The following is a 14,440-nucleotide window of genomic DNA, read 5'->3' on the forward strand; positions in this document are numbered from 1 at the left end:
ATGAGGGAATTAAATGCAGCATCTCCAAGTTTGCGGATGACACGAAGCTGGGTGGCAGTGTTAGCTGTGAGGAGGATGCTAAGAGGATGCAGGGTGACTTGGATAGGTTGGGTGAGTGGGCAAATTCATGGCAGATGCAATTTAATGTGGATAAATGTGAAGTTATCCACTTTGGTGGCAAAAATAGGAAAACAGATTATTATCTGAATGGTGGCCGATTAGGAAAAGGGGAGGTGCAACGAGACCTGGGTGTCATTATACACCAGTCATTGAAAGTGGGCATGCAGGTACAGCAGGCGGTGAAAAAGGCGAATGGTATGCTGGCATTTATAGTGAGAGGATTCGAGTACAGGAGCAGGGAGGTACTATTGCAGTTGTACAAGGCCTTGCTGAGACCACACCTGGAGTATTGTGTGCAGTTTTGGTCCCCTAATCTGAGGAAAGACATCCTTGCCATAGAGGGAGTACAAAGAAGGTTCACCAGATTGATTCCTGGGATGGCAGGACTTTCATATGAAGAAAGACTGGATGAACTGGGCTTGTACTCGTTGGAATTTAGAAGATTGAGGGGGGATCTGATTGAAACGTAAAAGATCCTAAAGGGACTGGACAGGCTAGATGCAGGAAGATTGTTCCCGATGTTGGGGAATGCCAGAACGAGGGGCCACAGTTTGAGGATAGAGGGGAAGCCTTTTAGGACCGAGATTAGGAAAAACTTCTTCACACAGAGAGTGGTGAATCTGTGGAATTCTCTGCCACAGGAAACAGTTGAGGCCAGTTCATTGGCTATATTTAAGAGGGAGTTAGATATGGCCCTTGTGGCTACGGGGGTCAGGGGGTATGGAGGGAAGGCTGGGGCGGGGTTCTGAGTTGGATGATCAGCTATGATCATAATAAGTGGCGGTGCAGGCTTGAAGGGCCGAATGGCCTACTCCTGCACCTATTTTCTATGTTTCTATGTTTCTAAAAGGTGAGAGAAGGAAATAGAATTAGGGAATGGTGAGGGGGGTGGGGAGGGGCAATTACCGGAAATTCAAGAAATCAATGTTCATGCCGTCAGGTTGGAGGCTACCCAGATGGTATATAAGGTGTTGCTGCTCCAATCTGAGTGTTGCCTTGTGGCAGTAGAGGAGGCCATTGACTGACATGTTGGAATGGGAATTAGAGTTGAAATGGGTGGCCACCAAGCCATCCTGCTTTTTGTGGTGGGTGGAGTGAATGTGCTCTGCCAAGTTTTCTCCCGGTCTACACTGGGTATCACCGATGTACAGGAGGCACTCCCACTTCCCTTTCTTCCATGGACTTCTGTTCCCCTTCACCAGCCGCTTATCTCTTTCATGAATCAACTTCCCAGCTCTTTACCTCACCCCTCCCCCTCTCCTGGTTTAACCTATCACCTGCCACACTGTACTTCATTCTCCCCTCCCCCCCCCACTTTCTTACCCTGACTTCTCCTCTCCCTTTCCAGTCCCGATGAAGGGTCTTGGCCCGAAATGTCGACCGTTTACTCTTTTCCATAGATGCTGCCTGGCTTGCTGAATTCCTCCAGCATTTTGGGCATGTTGCTTTGGATTTTCAGCATTCACAGGTTTTTTTGTGTTTGCTATGTAAAGTATGTGCTTGTTAAACAGGAAAAGCATCATGCTTCAGCTAGATGTAAACAATTCCAGAACCAAGATATCAGATTAAAACTTGTTAGTCCTGCCAGGTTCAGTCATGACTAGTGCTGAGCAGATAAGACAGTAGTAAAGCCCTGGTTAGAATTTCTGCTGTTATGCTGTAAGTATTTCAGTTTAGCAGCATGTGCAAAAACAGTGTGTCCTGCCAGTAGTGTTTTGGTTTTGGCTAGAAATAAGCAGCCCTGCTGCTCAACTTAAGAATGTTGTGTCAGCCAATCAGGATGGCAGAATCAACAAAGTTTGAGAGCAGGGTGGAGAGAGATTTAAGACGGACCTCAGGGTGGTTCGAAGTTTTTTGACAGGAGCTGTGGAGAGGACAGGAGGGAAGATGGCTGCGAATGCCATGGGAAGGAGCATCCCCATTGCACAAAGTGCTTTCTGCAGATGAATGGCCTCAGGGAAGGGCCAATACTCCTGCGAGAGCGCCCATTTGTTCAAGATGGATTTCGAGCAAAGTTCAGAATGTGGTGTGCGCTTTCATGCAGACCGTGTGAGTGAAAAGACAACTCCAGAACGAACTCCAACTTTATGTGCATATTTGGACTGGTGTACTATAATGGACCCTTTTAATCTTCTTATTTTCTTTTTCCTACTTACTGTTCGATAAAGCTGAAACTTGTAAATACTCTTTTTTGTAATTTTATATTGTGTATGACCTGTTATTTCTTGCCGACCGACAATTGTGTTTTTGCAGTATGTTCACAGCATTCGCTGAAATCAAGGTTTCTTTAAATTTAGGAACATCATGATGGCCCTGTTTGGTTGAACCCCAATTCACGTTGACCCAATACGTATATTGTTTATGAAAGCTGGCCTTCTCACCGAGTCCCGCGGCTGGTAGCAGAGCCAGATAATGAGCGACGTTTGTGCTCATGTATGTATCTGAATGATATATCCATTCAGAAATCGGAAGGCAGAGGGGAAGAAGCTGTTCTTGAATGGTTGAGTGTGTGCCTTCAGGCTTCTGTACCTCCTTCTTGATGGTAGCCATGAGAACAAGGCCTGACCCCAGTGATGGTGATCCTTAATGATGGACGCCGCCTTTCTGAAACACCTTTCTGGACATACGGAGGTTAGTGCGCATAATGGAGTTGACTAAGTCAACAATTCTCTGCAGCTTACTTCGATCCTGTGCAGTAGACCCCTCATACCAGACGGTGATGCAGCCAGTCAGAATGCTCTCTGCAGTAGAACTGTAGAAATTTAAGAGTGATTTAGGTGACACACAAAATCTCCTAAAACTCCTAATGAGCTATCACTGCTGTCTTGCCTTCTTTGTAGCTGCATTGATATGTTGGGTCCAAGTTAGATCTTCAAAGATATTGACACACAAGAACTTGAAATTATTCTCTCTATCCACTTCTGATCCCTCTATGAGGGCTGGTGTGTGTTCCCTCATCTTATCGTTCCTGAAATCCACAATCAGATCAATTGTTTGGTCTTACTGCCATTGAATGCAAGATTATTGCTGTGACACCACTCAACTAGCTGATTTCTCACTCTGGCACGCCTTCTCATCACCATCTGAAATTCTGCCACCCATTGTTGTGCCATTAGCAAATTTATAGATGGCTTTTGAGCTGTGCCTAGCCACACAGTTATGGGTGTAGAGACAGTAGAGCAGTGGGCTAAGCACACATCCCTGAGGTGTGCCATGTTAATTGTGGGTGAGCTGGGGATGTTATTTCTGATCCATGCAGATTGTGGTCTTCTGGTTGGGAAGTTGAGGATCCAGTTGCAGATGGAGGTACAGAGACCCAGGTTCTGGAGCTTTTCCAGCAAAACAGTAGGAATGATTGTATTATATGCTGAGATGTAGTCAATAAACAGCATCCTAACATAGGTAATTGTACTGTCCCGGGGATCCAAGGCTGCATGAAGAGCCAATGAAATCGAGGACACCATAGACCTATTGTGGCAATAGGCAAATTGCAATGGGTTCAGATTCTTGCTGAGATGGGAAATAATTCTAGTCATAACCAACCTCTGAAAACACTTCATCACAGTAGATGTGAATGCTCCTAGACGATAGTCGCTAAGGCAGATCACATCCTACTCTTCTTGGGCACTGAGGCACTGTGGGCAAGAGAATTTGCCCTCTGTCCTCCCTCCCATGCCCTGGCACCAGAGGGCCTGGTTGCCAGTGGTGAAATGAGTAAAACGGGGATGTTCAAGAGGCAGAATTAGAGATCTTGTCCCTCATAGTTGAAGGCTGAATTGCTGAGTATTTCTATCTTTTTTTTATTTAAGATTTTTTCCAGCTTCTATATTCAGGCAATTCCAGAACTATTACAAGCTAATGTATTTCAACCAGCAATTTTAAACAACAAACAACAGCAAACTGACTGCAACATGGCCCATTTCAAAATGCATAAAATAATTACTGGAGTTTGACATTTCTGATAGATCTGGATTCAATATTATTCACAATATATTTTTTAAAGAAAGAAATTTTGTACTGAAACATAAGACAGTGTGATTGGTCATTAATTTGTTTTTTTTACATTTCAGCAAAGAGTAAGTGAAAATGTTCAAAATGAACATCAATAAAATTGGTTTTAAACAGAGAATGACCGAGTCACAACAAACAAAAGCATTAAGCTATATGATTTTAATTACTAATCATTTCTGAAGATAGAAATGCAGGAAGTATAAAGTACAAAAGCTGAAAATCCCAGTCGGAAATGGAACTCCCATCCTCCACCAATATTTCTATATGCATGTCTATGGCAATCTCCAGGGGCACTGAATGGGATGAAAGTTTGTTTTTTGGCCAAGACTCGCACCATCAATGTTAATGAGAGGCAAAGGAAACCAAAAAGCATCTTCTGAACAAAACCTCATTTCTCTCCTCAGATTCGCTGATAGCCTGCAGCTCGGGTCCGTCGATAGATCAAACACACAGCGATTATAATAATGATCAGCACAGCAATAACTGCTGCTATGATATGAATAACTCTCTCATAGTCCACGAAACATTCCTCTGCTATAAAAAGAAAAGACAAGAGTAAAGCACCATTCTATTATTTCTAAAAATATATGAAGTAAACGTTTTGGTTTAATGACCTTCCAAAATGCACCAACCCAATACACTGTGCCCAGATACTGTTGACTAGGGTACTCATCACATGGGTTGTCCTTAAGCCAGGCAAGCTAATCCTTGAGGTGGATTACTACTGCATCACAAAACACTAGCAGTAGTCTCATCATTCATCTACAAACTTTTGATCTTTAGCTAAATCCTGGCCCTTGTTTATCATCTGCTATGCTCTAAATCTCTCAAACAAATCTCTTTTATTTCTTATTAGAATTTTCTGATTTTCAATTTTCCTAATTTTTCAATGCTTTCTGATATTCAGAGTTATGACTATTAAAATTAAAATTACATACCTTTCCAAAAATAATCAAAAACGAACAGTTAAAAATTGAAAATATTAAACGAAAATCCCAAATTAAAAACTTATCCTATTCTTTTGCTCCTTTCCTACTGAAACCCATGGGGATTACATACTGTGCCAGATTTCAATCAGAAGCTAGCATGCACACTGATGAATCTCAACAAGCTCCTCCACTAACCAGATTGTGACTTCTGCATTTATACCGGAGTCCCAAATTTCCTGGTGCACAGGGGTCCCCAACCTGGGGTCCACGGCGTATTAAAAATTGGGAACTCCTGATGTAGGATTCCCAGAAAATGAGTAATATCCTTGCCTCTAACTACTACTTGCTTCATAGCCACTGCCTAATGCAGCGGTCCCCAACCACCGGGCCGCAAAGCATGTGCGACCGGTCCACGAGCCGCGAGGGAACGATATGATTCGGCAATATTAAACGATATGAGTCAGCTGCACCTTTCCTCAATTCCCTGTCACGCCCACTGTTGAACTTTAACGCAAGTGAGGTCATCAGTGACCCAAGACGCAAATGACCCAAGACTTGCAAAGGAATGTGTCCGTGACCCATTTGTGAATGTTTCCGGTGAATCCTTCATGTCAGCGCGGGAAAAAGATCAACTCCTCAATTTGCAAATGACGGTGGGCTGAAAAGTATGTTTGACATAACATCTCTGCTGGCATTCTGGATCAAAGTCAAGGCTGAATATCCTGAGATACCCACCAAAGCACTGAAAACATTGCTTCCATTTCCAACATATCTCTGCGAAGCGGGGTTTTCTGCAATGAATGCAACAAAAACTAAATTGCAGAATAGACTGGACATAAGGAACCACCTTCGAGTATCGCTGTCTCCCATCACCCCTCGATGGGACCGTCTTGTTGCAGGAAAACAAGCCCAGGGCTCCCACTGATTCAGCGATATTGGTGTGTTTCAATGATTTTATATGTTCATACGAGGAAAATATGCACTCTGTGTTTAATATCCAAATGTTACTTAAAATGTTATGATGCTATTGACTTATAATTCAGTTGTCCCCAACCTCCGGGCTGCGAAGAATGCAGCGGTCCAGCGGTGGCCGGAACGCACCCAGCACATCTTTAAGAAAAAAGCTGAAATAAACAAGCTAATTAATTAGGTGCCACCCGGCACATAAATGTCGGCCCAGATCAGAGGCCATTGCCAATTGTGTCACCTCTGATCTGGGCCGACATTTACGTGCCAGGCGGCACCTAATTAATTAGCTTGTTTATTTTGGCTTTTTTCTTAAAGATGTGCTGGGTGCGTTCTGGTTACCGCTGTACCGCTGTATTCTTCGCGGCCCGGAGGTTTGGGACCACTGTTATTATTGACTTATCACTATATTCATGCGAGGAAAATATGCGCTGTGTGCTTAATATTAAATTCATTAGATAAAGCCCTTTAGAAACAAAATTGAGTGTAATTAGTCACTCATAAGTGACTTATCACCTATATTCCGGTCGTGATTAACACCCACCCTGCCGGTCGGCCGGTCTGCAGGAATATTGTCAATATTAAACCGGTCTGCGGTGCAAAAAAGGTTGGGGACCCCTGGCCTAATGGACAGAACATTTCCAGCATTTTCTGCTTTTATTTAAGATTTCCAGTATTTGGAGTATTTTACTTTTGAACCTTCACATAATTGCATGCTTAATTCATTAGAAATGCAATGTTAGGGGAAAAAGAACATCTGGAAAATGGAATAACCTGAAGGTTTATAATTGACCAGAAGACCACAGTCTGTGCGGATTGGTGATAACATATCCTCCTCGCTGATTATCAACACTGGCGCACCTCAGGGGTGTGTGCTTAGCCCACTGCTCTATTTTCTGTATAACATGTGGCTAGGAATAGCTCAAATACCACCTACAAATTTGCTGACAATAGAACCATTGTTGGTAGAATCTCAGGTGGTGATGAGAAGGCGTACAGGAGTGAGATATACCGACTCGTGGAGTGGTGCCACAGCAACAAGCTGACACTCAACGTCAGTAAGATAAAAGAGCTGATTGTGGACTTCAGGAAGGGTAAGACGAAGGAGCACATACCAATTTTCATAGAGGGATCAGAAGTAGACAGAGTGAGCAGCTTCAAGTTCCTCGGTGTCAAGATCTTTGAGGATCTAAACCGGCCCCAACATACCGATGTAGTCATAAAGAAGGCAAGACAGTGGCTATCCTTTATTAGGAGTTTGAAGAGATTTGGCATGTCAACAAATACACTCAAAAACTTCTATAGTTGTACCGTGGAGAGCATTCTGACAGGCTGCATCACTCTGGTATGGAGGGGCTACTGCACAGGACGGAAAGAAGCTGCAGAAGGTTGTAAATCTAGTCAGCTCCATCTTGGGCACTAGCCTACAAAGTACCCAGGACATCTTTAGGGAGCAGTCTCTCAGAAAGGCAGCGTCCATTATTAAGGACCTCTAGCGCCCAAGGCATGCCCTTTTCTCACTGTTACCATCAGGTAGGAGATACAGAAACCTGAAGGCACACACTCAGTGATTCAGGAACAGCTTCTTCCCCTCTACCATCCGATTCCTGAATGGACTTTGAAACTTTGGACACTACCTCACTTTTTTAATGTACAGTATTTCTGTTTTCGCACATTAAAAAAAATCTATTCAATATAAGTAATTGATTTACTTGTTTATTTATTATTATTTTTTTCTCTCTCATGTATTGCATTGAGCTGTTGCTAACTTAACATATTTCACATCACATGCCGGTCTTAATAAACCTGATTCTGAACTACATACCCTTTACCACTCCACCACCCCCCCAACAAAATTACAGATGTAACTTCAGCCAGACTGATTAGATCTGCAGAGTGTGAACTTCAGTTTCTTGTTACCCCATATTACCTATGCTGCAATTTGACTTCAAGTAATGGGGAATAGCTCTTAAGTCAAACTCACTGTACATTTTTGTTTAAGGCTATGACATTTATTCTTTATAGCATTAATTTCCTTTGTTTTCCCCTTTCAGCTAGAATCCTTTGCTTCCATTTATTTTTAGAAGCCTCAATTCATCCCACAGGTACCCCATAAGAGGTCGGGCCTGGATTTTAATCAGTCTGCTGGGAAGCCGCATGGTAGCATTGTAGTTAGTGTAACACTTTACAGTGCCAGCGATTAGGGTTCAATTCCCACCTCTACAGAGAGTTTGCACATTCTCCCCGTGACCACACAGATTTCTTCCGGGTGCTCCAGTTTCTTCCCATATTCTAAAGATGTTCTGCTTAGGGTGAGTCAGTTGTGGACATGATACAGTATGTTGGTACCAGAAGTGTCAGGATACTTGCAGATTTTGACCCCCCTGCCCAAAGCACATTCTCAGACTGTATTGGTTGTTATGTTTTAATGTACAGTACAGATGACAAATAAAACAAATCTCTCTCTCTCCCCACCCCCCATGAACATGTGGTTTAGGAGCAGGCGTAGACCACTTAGCCCATGGTACCTGCCCCAGCATTTAGTAAGATCGTGGTTGATCTGACGAAAGCTTCACCTCCATTCAATCTTAAACCTTCATCCACCGCTTATCAAAAATCCATCTACAATAGCCTTAAAAATATTCTAAAACTTCTTCCTTTGAGGAGAATCTTCAAGACATAATCTTCAGGAAAGTTTGTTCCTTCTGCCTTGAATGAATGCATGCCATTCTTAAAGAGCGACTCCAAGTAACCCATGCATTACGGACAGTCTGTCTTGTACCAACCCTTCTCCTACCACCACCCCTTTCAATCCCAAGAGGAGATCTCTACCTTCAGGAAACTTTTCCCTTAATAGTGATGTTCTTGGGCGTGGACAGTCTACAGACAAGATAATCCTGATTTTATCGTAGGCAGAAAAGAAAGAGTTGATGCTTAAATTAACCACCTCAATTGATAATGTATCATTGTACAACAATCAATACAAGAGACTCTTTCATCAGTTTCCAAATCAAATCCTTTAAGTAGCCTCCTGCACTGAGCAGATAGTTTGCCATCACTGTAAACTATTCCAAATCTGGGGACTCCTCTCCATTGGAGTCCCCAGATTTGGAATACCTGACTTGTGGACACTCCGCATATGAATGATTGCCCATGTTATTCAATTCAAAAATCCCGCACATATATAAACAGCAGAACTCATTTCCTTTCTTCACTTTATTAAGAATGTTGTTGGTTAATTGTCCATTCTCTAATGCCCTATTGTATGGGGAAATGGTAGAATCCAGGGGCTAAGATGGGAATTTAGGAGAACGGGATACAAGGAATACTAGTGAAAGAATGGGATTGTCAAGTGAGTTTGTGTAGAAATAATGGGGCGAAAATCACTGAAACAGTGTGAAGGCCTAACAGCAACAGGCAGATTCTACATATTGCCCAACCAGTTGTGTTCTCCAGAACTCATCTTAACCTAAGATTTCCACCTACTATTCTCCCCAGTTTTGCTCTCAGCCAGGGGTTCCCAACCTGGGGTCCACAGACCTCTTCCTTAATAGTATTGGTCCATGGCATAAAAAAGGTTGGGAACCTCTGCTCCAGGCAGTCTCTGCAGCTTAAGCCAATCTATATAAAATAAAACTCCAAGAATTCAGCAACTCAGAACTTGTGCTCAACAGGCAGACTTCCAGAACATCTTATGACTTTACATCTTGTCTACCTATACTGCATTCTCTGCAGCTGTTGCACTTTTCTGCACGATTTGTTTTACCTGTGTACTACCCTAATGCACCGGGGTAATGATCTGGGCTGTACAAGCAATGTGCAAGAGAAGCTTTCACAGTACCCCAGTTAGTGACAATAAACAAATTACAGCAAATTTATTGATACTGCAACACAACTAAGTGCACTTTTTATTAAAACTGGTAAACAATGTCTTTCATGTGAATTTGGTAAGAAAAATCCTAACCAACCAGGCATGTTTAAGAGTGCAGAAACTCGGGCTCCATGTGTGATTCAAAGCAGGGGAACTGAACATCTGGAGAATAGAATGTGCTGGAACAAGAGACTTAGTTAGAATGAAGCAGGGTTCCCAACCTTTGTATGCCATGGACCAATCCCATTAAGCACAGGGTCCACGGCATACAAAGGGTAGGAACCCAAGGAGTGGAAATTGCCTCCACCTGCTTTGGTAGATGTTGAACCATGAGGATTTCCCGATGATCAAAGAGCAGATCAGAATTCTGCATTTCCCAAAATGCTGAGGAATACTCTTTCCACAGATGATGTTGTATATGCAGAAGGCTTCCATTATTGTTTCTATTTCAAGTTTCCAGGATCAGGATATTTTGATATTCAGCTAATGATCAATTGCTTGCCTTACCCTTTCAGATTTCCTTCTTTCCCTTCATCTATCCATTTCCTACAGCTTAAAATGACTGCTTTTGAACTTGGTGCTGAAGGAAGGGTTTTGACTCATATAAATGCTCAGCAGACGTTGCTCAGAGAATCTTCAGCATAGTTTTTATTTCCCTTATTTTAAAACAAATTCATAACCCCGAGTAATAACTACTCTTTTATTTAGGGAAACACTGGAATAGGTTCAGAGATCAATAGTCCAACTCACAAAATCAGTTGGCCTTAAACATCCATGTACTAGTTTGATTAAACATAATTTAAACTCTGCTAGACATCTTCGACCCAAAGTATTAAATAGCTTGTTTTTCATGGATTCTACCAGACTTGAATATTTCCAGCATTGTTTTTCCTCAAATTTCCAACATCTGTAGTTTTAATTTTCAGACGTGGGGGATCTGCTTTCAATAACTCATTAACACAAAGTATTTATTTATACATTGAAAAATTTTAACAATTGTCAACACCTTTAAAGTGTTAAACACCAAGAGACCATTTTTGATTTTAGTATTCAACTACATAATTGAACAAGGCAGAACTGATGTAGGTCATTCTGATGGCAGCTCTGCCATTCAGTTGCTTGTTGAACTATCTACATATTGATTTAAGAAATCCTCCTGGATGCACGTAACATACTCTACCCCATCTAAACCACTTGCTCAAAGGTGGCTGCAGTTTGTATTAAGGACAAGGAGCCCCCATGACAACAACCCTTTTGTTTTTACACACCTTTCTTTAATCTGCCTGTATACATCTTCCTCATTGTCCCACTGGCTATTGGGGGATCTGTCATTCAATCCCAGAGTGATTGCACCCCTCCCATTTTTGACTTCTACCCATATAGACCCAGTGGACAAACCTTCCTTTATGTCCCCTCAAATGCAGCTGTTATATTGTCCCTGATTAGTGCAACTTCCCACCTCTCATCTCCATTTCTAAAACATTGAAATCCTGGGACATTAAGCACCCACTCCTGTTGCTCTCTCAACGAAGTCTGTGCAATGGCCACAATATCATGTTCCATGTACCAGTCTATGCTCTCAAGTTCAACCTTTACAACCTCTTTGTGCATTAAAATACAAACAGTTCAGGCTACCTGTCCCATTATATCTATTACTTTGCTCCTGTGTTTTGAAACTAGTCCTGATGTCTACCTTCCTGTCCATCCTCCCACTTTCTGACCTGGTACTCTGGTTCTCATGTCCCTGCCAAAATAGTTTAAACCCTCCCGAGTAGATCTAGCAAATCCGGATATTGGTTCCCCCCTAGTTTAGGTGTAACACATCCCTCTTGAACAGGTCACCCCTGCCCCAGAAAAGGTTCCAATTATCCAAGAACCTGAAATCATACCCCCTGCATCAGATCATCAGTACTATCATCCTATTCCTGCCCTGACTGGTACATGGCACCAGGAATAACGCAAAGACAACTACCTTGGAGGTCCTGTTCTTCAGACTCTATCCGCAACTCCCTATTCTCCCTACACAGGAGCTCTTTCCCCTTTCTCCCCTCATCTTTGGTGTCAATGTGCACCCTGACCTCTGGCTGCTCTTGATAATCTTCTTCACCGCTGAAACATCCTCGATCCTAGCACCTGGGAGGCCACACACAACCCTGGTGTCTGTTGTGGCTACAGAATCTCCCGTCTCTCCCTCTACTATTGAATCTCTTACCACTTTTGGTCCGCCTGACATTACCTTTCCCTGCTGAACACCAGAGCCTGCCACAGTCCCACTGGCTTAGCTGCTGTCAGGTCTTGAAAGGTTAGTCCCCCAGCAGTTTCCAAAGGTGTATACCTGTTGCTTAAAAAAGTGGTTACAGAGGAATCCTGCATTGATTGCCTACTCCACTTACATCTCCTGGTGGTTGTTCATTTACTACTGAGGCCTGCGCTCTGGGTGTGACCGCCCCAGAAAAAGTTTCATCTATGAGGTTTTCAGTCTCTGGATGGTCTCAAGTACATCCAGCTCCTTGGCCTCAGTCAGGAACTTCAGTTGGAAGGACTTCTCGCAGATGTAGTCACCAGGGAGACCATTAAGTACCCTGCAATCCCACATCTCAGGAGGCACATTCTATTGCATTAATTACCATCCTGCCTACACCCGTTACACCTCCAATTTCTCACACTTGGGTTCCCGCCTGTGCTCAAAGCCAAATGGCCCATCCCCCAATGGCCCCTCCCTTCATTTTTATTGGCCCCTTGCAAGTGCCCAAGAAATTACAACTACAGCCTGTCAAATAGTTCTGAAAGGCCCTGAGCTCTTTTCAAAAGCTTGTGTTGCATTACCAACAAACGACTGCTCATGATGATTGCAGCCCACCAAGAATGGCAGGCTAATCTGAACAGTTAATGAACTTCATTTAAGAAGTATTCCATTCCTCCTACCAAAATTGAAACTCAACTCTTATATACCCCATCTGCCATTGTACCCACTCATTTCTCTTTGCGCGTGTCCTTGTAACATTCCTACTCACCTTTTGTATAATCACCTAGATAAGTTATATTATCTAGCAATGAGTGGAACTGTATTGCAAATAAAATCCTGCACCAAAATTAATTAGCTAGATGAAAGTAACTAGTTTATGGTAAATCCACATGGCTTCATCTTATGCCATAACCAGAGAAATTGCATTTCCACAATTACAAAGGTTCCCTATATACATCTTACTAATTACATCCTCAAATTGTAAAGTTTGTTAATGCCTTTTACCTTCTGTGAAAGGCTAACAAATGATTAGGTATGCTTCAGTAGTCTTTATCACAATGGAATTTCAGCATTTTCCAAACATTGCTACTATTCAAATGGCTATATTACACTTGCCCACACTCCCAAGACGAGTCCAGGAAAGTTAGTGACACAAGAGACCGCAAACAATCTTGGAGGAACTTTGAATCAAGCAGTGTCTGTAGGGGTACAGGAAGTTTCAAGTCAAAACCCTGCAGCAAGATGTAGACAAGATAGCCCACAGAGAAGAGGGTTAATGGTAGGACAGGGGTCAATGGGCAATTGGAGGACAACTTCAAGTTCCTGGGTGTCAAGATCTCGGAGGATCTAACCTGGTCCCAATATATCAATGTAGTTATAAAGAAGGCAAGACAGTGGCTGCATTATATTAGGAGTCTGGAGACATTTGACATGTCAACAAAGACACTCAAAAACTTCTATAGTTGTACCATGGAGAGCATTCTGACAGGTTGCATCACCCTCTGGAGGGGCTACTGCACAGGACCGAAAGAAGCTGCAGAAGGTTATAAATCTAGCATGCTGGTGGTGATTCTGACTGAAGGGTAAAGGACAACAGGAAGACAGACCGTGTAGGAGAGGGTTGGAATTGAGGCAAGTGGATGATGAGAGAGAAAAGTGGGCAGAATGGTGCTGGGTAGGAGGGGAGAGTGAAGTGGAGACAGCCAAGATGGAGAAGTAGGAACACTAAAAGTACCAGTGCTAAAAATCAGATAAATAAGGTGATAATAGGGAAAGATGAAGGGCAGTTAGCACCAGTTTGCAGCTGATTTGTCCAATGAACTGAGCCCCTCGTTGCCTACCATTTCAATTACCCTTCTCATTTTTGCACTGAACTGTCTGTCTTCTGCCTAGACCACTGCCAGGTTCAAGCCCAACAAAGCTAGGACAATACCTCATTCTGTCTGAGTGGTCTACAGCCCAATAGCAAGAACATTTAGTTGGCAAGTTTCAGGTAACCCACACCTATCTCCCCACCCCAACTTTCCTCTGGCTCTCCTTTTTGGTCCCTTTCCCACACCCTATCCCCTTTGTTTCATCCATTCATTACCCACACATTTTACCCACTTACTCACCCTTCCCCCACTCCAATTGCACCCAATCTTCACTGCCATTATCCAACCACCATCTCAAAATTCCACCTCAATGGCTCAATCTGCTCATTCTGTTTAGCAACAGGATGTTAAGCAAAATTAGAACAGTTTCCAATTGAAGACCCCTACATAGGTACATGGAGCTTAGAAAAATAGAGGGCTATGT

At 42.8% G+C, this 14,440-nt stretch overlaps 1 protein-coding gene across 2 annotated transcripts in view; it reads right to left on the bottom strand.

Moving 5' to 3' along the window:
* Positions 1–14,440, bottom strand: part of lamp3 (lysosomal associated membrane protein 3) — a 46,541-nt gene that overhangs the window by 10,348 nt on the left and 21,753 nt on the right. Inside the window, exon 6 of one of the 2 annotated variants that reach the window (XM_072255229.1) lies at positions 4,276–4,665. The exons of the other annotated variant lie outside the window; for it this stretch is intronic. Coding sequence (XP_072111330.1) covers positions 4,532–4,665 — 134 coding nt within the window. The 3' untranslated portion in view covers positions 4,276–4,531. Of the gene's footprint in view, positions 1–4,275; positions 4,666–14,440 lie in introns of those variants that run through there. 2 annotated transcript variants of the gene reach the window in all.

Source organism: Mobula birostris, chromosome 4 (assembly GCF_030028105.1).
Source record: "Mobula birostris isolate sMobBir1 chromosome 4, sMobBir1.hap1, whole genome shotgun sequence".
NCBI lineage: Eukaryota > Metazoa > Chordata > Chondrichthyes > Myliobatiformes > Myliobatidae > Mobula > Mobula birostris.